The sequence below is a fragment of the Protopterus annectens genome, chromosome 6.part0 (genome assembly GCF_019279795.1).
Source record: "Protopterus annectens isolate FY-2018-M chromosome 6.part0, PAN1.0, whole genome shotgun sequence".
NCBI lineage: Eukaryota > Metazoa > Chordata > Ceratodontiformes > Protopteridae > Protopterus > Protopterus annectens.
This window is the reverse complement of record NC_056737.1, coordinates 1,040,906,750-1,040,919,150: the sequence shown is the minus strand read 5'-3', so window position 1 is coordinate 1,040,919,150 and position 12,401 is coordinate 1,040,906,750. Positions and strand designations below refer to the sequence as shown.

The following is a 12,401-nucleotide window of genomic DNA, read 5'->3' as shown; positions in this document are numbered from 1 at the left end:
ATCCCGGCAAGAAACAGGATCAGAAGGTTACAGGGAGGCCACAGAACAAACAAGGACTTTTCTGAGGTTAGATTTGCTCATCTGATGGTCCGAAACCTCAGAAAAGAATACTATGCAAGTCATTCCCCAGTGATGGAACAAAGAGATGCATTCAGTAGCTGAAAAGAGAATGGCTATAGTGACAAAACCGCAATGTTTAACATTCAACAGAAATTAAATCTCATAAGGGAGCCCAGCACAACTTAGTGTACATTGCTAATGGATGACTAACAAAGTGCAGTGTGTATACTTAAAATACAGCTTTTATACAGGAGGACCAAAAAAAAAAAAAAAGATTTTCACCACATAACAAAAGAATAGCAATCTAAACATTTCCATGTCATCTCTAAACTGCATACATTCCAGCTCATAAGCTGAAATAATATTCACTGAAAACATCTTCCTAAAAGCAACCGTTGAACCTAGTCTACAAATTTAAAACATGAGTCTGAAATGAATATAAAGCTTCATAAAATTTACCGATGACGGAGGCGAATAGTTCAGGAGTAGAACTTCCTGCAGCCATAAAAGTCGCACCAGCAACGTCTTCACTCAAGTGCAGTTTCTAAAATAATGCAAAAAAAAAAAAAAGTGTTGTAATATCCAATATGAAAAGGCATGCACTTTCAGTTTAATAATTGTTCCACCTTTCTTTTTGTTACTTTAGCATAAGTAAAACATGTATGCCTAATTCAAAGTCACTGAAAATAAGAAGTTATGTACCTACCATAACGTTCCATGTTAGTTGTCTTCTCTCGCCTTCTTTCTTGCTTGATGGGTTCGGAGCCGATCCCTCGGCTCCGACTCAGCACTTGCTAAGCTCGAGAGTCACTTTTACCAGCTCGAGGCAGCCCCATATCCCATGATGCAAGGCGGTAAGTACCCAGATCTCGTTTGCTGACAAAGGGCAATAGCACCAAGCATAAAATACTTCCCAAAGGAAGAAAGAAAATTTACAGATGGAAGAAGGACCAGGTCTGAATGGTCTTCAGCATAACAGTTTCTTATAACAAGGTCTGTCCAGGCCAGGGGGAAGGAGGGAGGGTCGCAAGAAAGAAGGCGAGAAGACAACTAACATGGAACGTTATGGTAGGTACATAACTTCTTAATGTTAAGTTGTCAATCTCGCCTTCATTCTTGCTTGATGGGACCGGCCCCTAGCACCTCTATCCTGGGTAGCTCAATGGAACAAACTCTTGAGGACTGTAGAGCCAAAACTGGCTCTGTCCCTGGAGGCCAAGTCCAATTTGTAATGGGAAACAAAAGTGTGAGGAGTGGCCCAAGTGGCCGCTGCACAAATAGTGTCCAAAGGAAGTCTAGCTTGAAAGGCTGTAGAAGTAGCTAAGCTCCTAGTTGAATGTGCTTTAGGTTTTGAGCACAGCTGTTTTCCCCTGAGCGTATAAATTTCAGAGATGACCGAAGAAAGCCATCTGGACAAGGTCACTTTTGAAACAGGAAGGCCTTTTTTATTATCCGCATAGGAAACAAAAAGTTGATCAGATTTTCTAAATTTTTTTGTTCTGTCCAAATAATATCTAAGTTGACGGTGGACATCAAGATAATGTAGCTTTTGTTCAGCTCTATCTGAATAGTTAGGGAAAAATACAGGGAGATCAATGGATTGATTCAAATTGTTCTTTGAAGCAACCTTAGGTAAAAAGGTTGGATTAGTTCTCAAAGATACTCTGTCTTTATGAAAAACCAAATAGGGGGGTCGAACCGAAAGAGCATGAAGTTCAGACACCCTCCTGGCAGATGTAATAGCCACTAGGAATAAAGTTTTCCAAGAAAGATATTTCAGGGAACAAGAAACAGCTGGCTCGAAGGGGGGAAGAATCAAGGATGTCAGCACTAAATTTAGATCCCACTGAGGAGGAGGATTCCTGATTGGAGGCTTTAGCAGGAAAATTCCTTTCAAGAAGGCCCTGCAGAGCCTATGGGACATAATATTATGATCTGCTATCCCGACATGAAAATTGGAAATAGCAGCCAATTGAACTCTGACTGTGGAAGAAGAGGAGCCTGCATGAAAAATCTCCGCTAAGTAGTCCAGGACTGCCTGAACAGGGGCAGTAAAAGGATCAATATTCTGGGCCTTAGCCCAATAAGAGAAACGTTTCCATTTGCTTGTATAAATCCTCCTGGTAGAGGATTTTAGCGAAGCTACTATGATGTCTCTAACTGGGTTAGAGATCAAAGGAAGCCTGGCTAAGGAAGGAAGTGGAGTAACCATGCTGTGAGGTTGAGAGAAGGGATTGACCGGTGCAGCTGACCCGATTGGTGAATCAGAAGATCTGGCACTGGGTCCAGATGCCACGGCTGCACCAAAAGGTGATGGAGGAACGGGAACCAAACTTGTCGAGGCCAGTAAGGGGCAATGAGAATCAATTTGGCTCTCAAAACGGTAGCTTTCTGGATCACCTGAGGGATCAGAGGAAATGGAGGGAAGGCATAAAGAAGTCCCTGGGGCCAATCCTGGGTCAGAGCGTCTCTGGGGGGATGGCCTGATAGAGGAAGAGGCTGAAGAAGTCTGGACATTTGCTGTTTTGGGGAGTAGCAAAAAGATCGCAACATGGACGACCCCATTCCAGAAAAATCTCTTCCGCTATAGATTGCTTGAGAGACCACTCGTGAGGCATGAGGATAGCTCTGCTCAATCTGTCCGCTATAATGTTGGTTTTCCCAGGGATATGCGTTGCTACCAGAAACCGATGAGAGGAGATCGCCCATTGCCAAAGTCTGAGCGCTTCTCGACACAAGGGGTAGGACTTGGTTCCGCCCTGTTTGTTGATATACCAAACTACAGACATGTTGTCTGTGTGGACTGCAATTGTCCCTACGGGAAGAAAGTCGTTGAGGGCTTGCAACGTTAAAAGCACTGCTCTCATCTCCAGGACATTTATGTGCAGATGGTACTCGAACAGTTGCCACGTCCCATGAACCATCCTGCCCTGATAATGACCCCCCCACCCGATCAGGGAGGCATCCGTGGTGACAGTGGCTATCGGGGATGGAGGTACAAAGTACCTGCCTTGGTGAACCTGAGACGATGTGATCCACCAAGCAAGATGCTCTTTGCATGTCTGTGTCACCAGAATCTGGTGACGCATTGGAAGTTGCTGGTATGACCACTGTGTGAACAGCATCCACTGAAGAAGGCGCATGTAGAATCGAGCCAGGGGAAGAAGAGTAATGGCCGCAGCCATGAGACCTAATACCTTTAGAACCATTCTGGCCTGTATTTTCTTGCTGGCCAGAATGATCCTGACATGAGTCTGAATGTCTGAAACTCTTTGTTCTGTAAGGGTAGCTGACATCCGAACAGTGTTTAAGTTTGCGCCTATGAAGGTAATAGACTGGCAGGGCGATAAGGATGACTTTTCGAAGTTGATTGAGATGCCCAAATGAGAACAAAGGTCTATTGTGTAATCCCTGGCTTGTATAAGCTGATGCCTGGTGGTGGCTGACAGGAGCCAGTCGTCGAGATACGGAAACACCTGGAATCCTTGACGTCTCAGGTGAGCCGTGACCACTGCCATGCATTTGGTGAACACTCTGCGGGCTGTAGTGAGACCAAAGGGCAGGGCTCTGAACTGGAAATGACTGGACCCCAGGCAAAAGCGGAGAAATCTCCTGGAGCGTCTGTGAATTTTGATGTGATAGTACGCATCCTGAAGATCTATTGAGCACATCCAGTTGTCCTTCTGTAAGAAGGGCAGAATTGACTGAAGAGTGACCATTCGAATCTTGTCTTCCTGACAGACTTGTTGAGTCTGCTGAGATCCAATATTGGTCTCCAGTCTCCCGTCTTTTGGGGACCAAAAGAACCTTGAGTAGATTCCGGGCTCTGAATGGTCTATTGTAACTGGCTGAATGGCTCTTTTGCAGTAGTTTTGCGATTTCTGACTCTGCAATCTCCCTTAGACCGGGTGGTACATCTGGAAGGGAACTTGAGGGAAGGGACTTTCCTCGAAAGGAATTATGTAACCCTTGGATATGATCGACTGTACCCATCTGTCTTGAGTGAGGGAATGCCAGGCTTCTGGGTACAGTGATAATCTTCCCGACTGCCTCCAAGGAGGGACAGCCGGGCAACACCTCAGGGATGCTGAAAGGGCTTGTCAGAGAGACTCCCTGTTTCCCTGGTTCTTCGGACCCCTCTGCCTCTAGAGCGGCGTCTGTTGTTGTTACCCCTCTGCCTCTAGGGGTAAACTGACCACGTGAATCCGGCGTGACTCCTTGGGATTTACGGAACCACATCTTCCCACCCTTCTGTCCTTTGGGATAAGGCCTAGAAGGGGTGGAAAACGGACTCCAACAGCAGAAAGAGTCTTGCCGTCCTGCTCGCACCTGGTCAAGGTTTCCTTCACCTGAGGGCCAAACAAAGCTGACCCATCAAAGGGAGAATTTGTGAAGGACGCCTTAAAGGGATCCAAAATCACATAGCCGCATCCAGGCTTGGCGTCTAAGAGCCACACCTGTGCTCTGCTCTACTCGCTCCATCCGCAGCATAAGATATTAGCCGCATGGAGGAGTTTGCAATGGAATTGAGGGTTCCTAGCTGAGAAGCAATTTTTTCTTGAGCCCCTGCAGCTGTAGGATCCTGAACTACTTCACCCAGCTCCTTCAGGATATCCCTCTGGAGTCTGGTGAAGTGACATAGGTAATTCAGTGAACGCATAGCAAAGGTCGCTGAGGAAAACATCCGCTTACCGTACCTATCCATGGTCCTAGAGTCCTTATTAGGAGGATGGACGGGCACGGAAGGATCTGCAAGTTCCTTTTTGGTGGCCGCAGCCACCACCATGGCATCAGCGGGGACACCCTTAGTAAGGAATTGTTTGTCACACGGGGCAGTGATAAATTTTGAAGGCCTCCTAGGGACTGGCTCTACAGAGTCAGGAGCTGCCCACGCCTTCGTGCAATAACCTGCATAAGGGGGTCAAAAGGCGGAGACACCCAGGAGGTGGAGGGCCGAGATCCAAATGCCTCTAGGTATACTGACTCATCCTCAGAGGGATTGTTGGTGGGCCAGTTTCCTCTCTGTTTCAGAAGTTCTAGGATGTCTGAGAAGGAGACATCCACAGAGGGGGATCTAGGGGATCCCTCTGACTCATCAAAGTCAGTATCCGAAGTGACAGACTCGGGGAGTCTACATGCTTCCTCTTACAAGTCCTCTTCCTAGGAGGATCTCCCGAAACATCAGGAGAATCCTCGGAAGAGGGGGAAATTCCCAATGGGGAAACCTGAGGCGGAGGATCTCTGGGTCCTGTAGCAAGAGAAGTGGCAGAGATGTCAACAGGTACTATAGAGGGAGGAGCTACGGGAACAGACTGCTGACTGATACCAGTGGCCAGTACACTCTTCATCACCTCGAATGCTCCCCTCCCAGGCAGGTCCGAGAGAACCCGCTCCGAAGAGCTAGGAACTCCAGGGGCCACCGAAAGGGAAGTCTCAGAGGCAGATGTCGGAGCCGAGCTCACCAAGGCCGAGGCTCCAAGGGGAAGAGCGGGTTCGGACAAGGGTCCGATGCCACTCACCCCCTCGGAGGAGACCATGGAAGCCCGACCACCGAATCCCTCTAAGGAAGGTCTCGAAGAGGAGATGAGTAGAGGCTGAAGGAACAGAAGGGGGTATCCGTCCTCCAGCCGTAGCAGTAACCATTCCCGAAGACTCCAACTCCAAGCTCTGGGGTAGAGTTGAAGGAGGAACTGTAACGGGGTGTGGAGCAACAGTCGTCTGTTGAGACGGACTGTGTAACATTTGGGCCAGTACCTGTGACTTAAGTAATCTACTGACCACTCTCTCAAGGTCATGATCTGACAGTCTGGAAGACCTTGAAGATCGGCTCCGATGGCTCCGCTCCGATAGAAGAGGTGAAGCCTGAGCCGAAAGTATCGGCTCCAAGGAAGGAGACCTCGATCTCTTCCTGGAAAGAGCCATCGGAGCCGATATTATAGATCCTGTCGGAGCCGACTTCTCGGAGCCGACAGGAAGCCTCGATGTATCGGCTCCAGCCGGAGCCGATACAGCCACCAAAGTAACGGTGTCGGAGCCGATCGGAGCCAACACCGATGCCTGTGCCACATGGGTGTCGGAACCGATCGGAGCCGACATCGAAGTGGGCACTACAGATTCGGCACCGATAGCCATCGGCGCCGAAGGCTTTGTTAAGCTAGAATCGGCTCCAGCCGGAGCCGATCTCGACTCGGAACGAGTCGGAGCCGAGGCCGCAGGCTTAGATACAGAAGCCTGGGCCTTGGAAGATTTTGCTGATTTTGGTGGAGCCGACTTAGCCGGAGAGCCCTCCGGCTTAAGAAGGCCCCTAAGTATCAGCTTATTACATCTCTCCTGCAGGACTCTCTGGCTGAAGGAATGACAAATAGCACAGGAGTCCTGCAGGTGAAGAGGGCCCAGACAATACAGGCAAGAAGTGTGACCGTCTGTCAGAGACATCTTCTGACAGTACGAGTCACACTTCTTAAAACCTGAGACCCTCTCCTTTGACATGGTGCTGAAAAACACACACACACACCAGTCAAAATTAACTTAAATAAAATACCAAAAGGTATTCTATAAAACCAACACACACACCCTAACAGGGGGGGGATGGGATAGGGAAAAGTTTGACTAACAAAAAATTAAAGGAGACAGGGATTTTCTGTCAGAAAAAGTACAAAATAAACTTAAAACTATCAATAAAAGGTTTTTTTACAAAAAGGGGCTTAAATCTCACAAAAGTGAATAACTTACCAGGAGCTGGTAAAAAGAAGACCTCCTAAGCGAAGCGGCAAATGAGATCTGGGTACTTACCGCCTTGCATCATGGGATATGGGGCTGCCTCGAGCTGGTAAAAGTGACTCTCGAGCTTAGCAAGTGCCGAGTCGGAGCCGAGGGATCGGCTCCGAACCCATCAAGCAAGAATGAAGGCGAGATTGACAACTTAACATCTAAGGGTTAACAAGCAAGAGTTCTACATAAATCAGTGACACTGTAGAACAGAATTAAGTCTCCCAGACTCCATCTGCACACTTTGCAATCACAGGTAAGTCACGTGACAAGATGGAAGGTAACTGCAGAAAATTAATTTGTAATTATGGATCTAATCTGGCTGTCATAATGGGGTATTATACTAACCCTTGTATGCACACAAAGGTTCAGCAAGAGAATCTTCGTAATCCTTACTCAGGATCTGAGCCTACAGTTGACATATGTAAACAAATCAGGAAGGCGGCAGAAGTGAGATCCTCTAAAGATCAGCTTAGAATTTTGACTATTATCATCTACATATAAATACACATTTACACAAACACACTGAGGTGCAGCAATCTTGGACTAAAGTAGCAGGTGAGGTGGACTTGCCCCTTCCTCTATTACAGAGAAACACCTCCAAAAATGCTTTAACATTATACAAAGTTTCAAAATTCCCCGTTGAAACGAGAACTGTACTTTATTACTTCCATTTTTTGGTCATGGATTTAAAGGTTTTGAATCTCTCACGCAGGCAAAAAAAACTCAGTCATTGTTTGCAGTCAATGGCACAACACTGAACCCATTGGATGAACATCTTTCTAGAATCTTCTCTGTGATTATGCTGCTATATTCTAATTTTATTCTAGTTGTAAACACTGTAATCTGGAGCTTTTCTCCTCGGGTCTCTGCTGAAAAAGGGCAACTGCCCAGCCAGACTAACCCGGTCAACAAATGGCAAATAAAAACTGTTTAAAGTGTTTTTTTCTCTTGAGGTTCATATTCAAATACACTAATATTTTGTTTTTTTTAAATATTTACCATGAAATTGTGTTTCTTTGATGTATTGCTCTACATTACAATATTTATAAGTGCACTGAACATTGCAAAATACTACCATGAAAGCACGCAGTGTGGGAGAAAGGCTTACTCCTCCTAGATACCAAACCCCTAAATACAATATATATGAAAGCATCAGGTACCACATAGAAATGCAAGACTGAAGCTCATGCAGAACTTTTTAAAATTATTTCTTAAAAACTATCACCCAGAGATGAAAATTCTCTATAAAAGGTTAATGCCTTGAAAGTCACTGCATGATTAAACAGCATGTCTGCCACCAACTGGCACACTTGGAGGCATTTGGAAAGAATATCAGAACTGTAGAGATAAAGGAATTTACGGATCCCTCACTGCTCAATATGCTGTTGTCCATTTCAGCAACTCCTTAGGATTTAAACATGGAAAGAGGAAAATGATTAACTCAACACCCACATTTGAAACTCCAACTCAAAAGTTAAAAGCAACATGACAATCTCATGACTCAGAAATAAGGAATTCAACAAAGGTCAACTTGCAGCTTTATGTAGTGCAATGTTTCAGTAATGTATTGGGCATGCAATTTTAAAACCCAAATTGTATCATTTTCCAGTGGCCAAAATTGAAATACTCCCAATATGCAGTAAAGCCAAAAACCTGATGTGCAAAACATCTTTTCATTTTTTCTTGCCTGCTTTCATCATGAATCCCATATTCTACTAACATATGCAACAAACTGGGGGCAGCAAAGGTCTAGGCCTATAACTGGACCTCTGGTGGTAAATATTAAATGATGACAACTGTTACAGCGTTGTCATTACAAGACTATGTTTGCCTTTATTCCATCTTCATAGTTGGCAACCTATATGTCTTAAGTACTTCTGCCTTGCTTTCATTTATTTAATATTTGTTTTAGCATCTGCTACATCATAGCAACAGTCTTTGGGCAAGGCAGATCAAAGAGGGGGAAGCAACTAAAACCTATTAAGAAAATGTAATAAAAATCACAAATTCTAACCAATATAATACACCATGCAGAGGGGGTCTAGAAAAACAGCCAGGCCTGTCTGGCTCTGTAGTGCAGAGGGATAAACCCTTTACTGCTGCTCAAACTACCTGTGTTCCTGTAGCAGTGGGACCAGATTGGGGTCACAGGAGACAGCAACTGTCAACTGTTTGCCCATCCTGGAGGAGAGGGAGGCACAGTCTAGGCTTGCTGCTACAGTCGTGTTAAGTGTCTGGTAGGCTCCACACAGTAAGCAGTATAGTGATTCGTCGGGAAGTTGCACATGTGTGGAAGCATGCATGCATCTCTCAAAGGTAGCAATAATGGAGCTTGAAACGCTGCTGCAGAGCGATGGGGAAATAGGGTACACTATCTCATAACAGTATGATACTGCACAGCATTCTCTATTTCCTCATTAAACATGAATGTTGGTCAGATTAGCCCAGTGAAGGCTAAAGCAGATCTAACAGACCAAGTGAATGAGGACAGGAACTGGTTAGCTGTAGCGTTAGAGAAAACAATTCTTAAACCCAGGCCGCAAAAAATCAGTCTTTTCAAACAACCATTGGTGTCAGATAACCAGCTTCAAACTGCATCCATTAAGTGGGGTCTGGTATAACTTTCAGAATCAATTAGGCAATTGCATTAATGTTTTCAAGCTTAAAATTCAAAACTTCCTTGAAATTTTGCATAGAAGCCAAACAACAACAAAAATCAAAGAAACCCTAAAAAGATGAAAAACTAATCTTGCAACAGGCCATCAAAGAAAACCTGTTGGATACCACTGCCAGAAAATCTATAGGATGGTATGATTTCTTTTTTGCGTGAATATTGTGTGGAGGCAGCTGGTTATACTATACCGATCTCCACAGCAATGAGCTGAAATATATTACTGGGGCCATTACTTGTGAATTTGTTAATTTAATCAAATCACACACCTATAGTGTACAGATTCAATAAAGTGGCTTTAATTAAATTACACAGTACATTGTGTGTGTGCTAGGGTTTGAAGTTGATTATACTGTATATATCCAACAGTGAGTTAGAAAACATTAAAATATGTACTATGTATACCCCAGATATTTTATTGCAAAATGGCTGCAATCAGTGACAGACACCTATGAATGCACATCAGTGTATGGGGATGTTGCAATGAATTGTACTACGTATTCAAGAAAATGCACTAAAATACATCACATATTACTGTTATTTTATTTTATCACAGTTGAACGTCAATGGTGTATATAGCCAATGAAGTGGTAGTATTGTGACAGTATGTTGATAAAAGTGACCAACTACCAGCTGTTTGATTATATTAAGGCAGTTATTTACTTGTCCCTATTCAGTTGCTTCCTGCAGCCTAACCCTCACCTTGAAGTCACCAGCCACCACTAAATGAGTCTCTCCCACTATGTACTACCAATAGCAGCATGAAAATTATAATGAAACATTGTTTCAACTTCTGAATTAATGGGAATAATCATGAGTGGCTGCATTTCCTCAAACTTTTGGGAGGTAATACCTTTTGCCCACTGATCCCCCCGTTTTACCCAGTTTAATTAAACTACTACTAAAGTAAAAGGGGTTCAGGCATCTAGGCAGTGAGACGCTTCCCTGTGGTACATTTGGTTGGGGACACATGGTTGAAGTAACATTCAGCTGCAGAGAAATATAGCAATGACTAATTCTCTGTGCGCAAAGAAAAGAATGCTGTGCCATGCCCACAACTTCAATAACCAAATGCACAGGGAGAAAATAACGTCCATGGTCCCAAAGGCAACATGAGACATCAGAAGTATGGCAGGCATCAGCAACAGGCTCACCAGTGGGCGTGGCAGTAAAAATGCAGTGCACAAGAGGCATTGCCTTTATAATTGGTGTGTGTGGACCACTTAACCCCCCCCCCCTTTCACAGCATCTAAAATGCATACAGGAGCATAAATGTGACTACAGTACCCTGCAAGATTTCCTCCATGCTGTAGCACACAAGCATGCACTGAACACAACACTCATTACTTCCCATCCCCATGCTGTAGCATACTTTTACATGTTGTAGTTACATAAGCATGTACTGCACATTGACCACAACACATTACTTTTTCCACCACCATGCACTTTGTTATTAAAGTTGTGCGCATGGCCATGAGCGATTTTCTTTGCTCACAGGGAATTGACAGCAGCCATATTTCTCTGCATCTGATCACTTCAACCATGTGCCCCAACCAAATTGTACCACAGGGAAATCTCACTGCCTAGATGCCCGTTTGTACCCAGCATAAGGCCTAAATGTCCTATTTTATAGTCATTGTATACAATTTTCCAGGTCTATGATCATTCAAAGGGTAAAAGCAATGAACGGCATTATATTGTAAGCACTCTATCAAAACACCCTTCATCAAAACCTCATGTGGGAGCTGCACCCCCCCCCATTATATACAGCAACTCTGATCACACAACAGTGGGTAAAAGGCAAATGTCCTTATCCCTACCGTAATGCAATTTTAGAATGGTTCACTGAACGGCATGTTCAACTAAGCATGCTGTCTGATGCTTTGTTTTTCGACAGACATGAATCCCAGTTTTCCTATTTTGTCAATAACTGTTTCATGTATTGCTTCATATGCTAATGTCTTTATATATTTTGGGGCTTCATAAATGAAATAGGTTGTCTAAAATGTTTATCGGTACTCATACATTTAAAAAAACCCTTTCAGAACCCACAAAAACTCCTCTAATAAAGCCCAAAAAACCTAATTGGAACTGAGCAAGTAAGAAGTGGAGCAACCACCAAGGAAGTCATTGTCACAGGATAGCTAACTGAAGAATATAGTTAAGCTGTGACCACGCAGGGATTATTAAATGATGTGCTATTGTTAAAGCTGCATGTAGTTTATATGGGCTAAAAAAACACACACTGGTCTGCCTACCGTACCTGAAAGTAGCATCCAAATAAAAATGATCTGTAGGATGGAAGACCTTTTCCACATGCCACTTAATTTTTTTTTTAAACACCTTTATTGAATTATCCCTTGACATAGGCAAATTTACATTTATACAAAAGCAAAATTGTATTAAATTAAAAATGAGCATTATACTTCACATTACTATACATTATATAACCTAAGCAACATTACACCAATTATTCAATTCCTGACCCCCTTTTTAAACATCTTTATTAAACCAGTTATGACATAAGCAATCATACATTTTTATAAATGGAAAAAAAAAAACAGAATACTATGAGCAAGCATTTTACATCGCAAACTATTCTGTCACACCCCCAATTGTAAACATTATACATCACTTATAATCTACCCAATCATTTTCAAACATTACATAGCTCAGTTAAAGTCCTGACATTTTTTAAACCTCATTCCTCTCCTGTATGTATTGTTCCCACAATTTCCATTTTTTCCTATGTAGTTTGTTCCTACCCTTTTCTAAAGATCTCAATTCCAGTTGTTTTCTCTGTTACTATATTCACTACTTCTAATATAGTTGCTTTAGAATTTTATTTCCATTTTCTAGTAATTGGTGTTTTGCCAGCCACCATAATTAGACACAGCAA

At 43.6% G+C, this 12,401-nt stretch overlaps 1 protein-coding gene across 1 annotated transcript in view; it reads right to left on the bottom strand.

Annotated features, from left to right (window-relative positions):
* Positions 1-12,401, bottom strand: part of SLC24A4 (solute carrier family 24 member 4) — a 1,237,943-nt gene that overhangs the window by 1,071,450 nt on the left and 154,092 nt on the right. Inside the window, exon 3 of the mRNA XM_044074649.1 lies at positions 520-604. Within this exon, the coding sequence (XP_043930584.1) occupies positions 520-604 (85 nt within the window). The remainder of the gene's footprint in view (positions 1-519; positions 605-12,401) is intronic.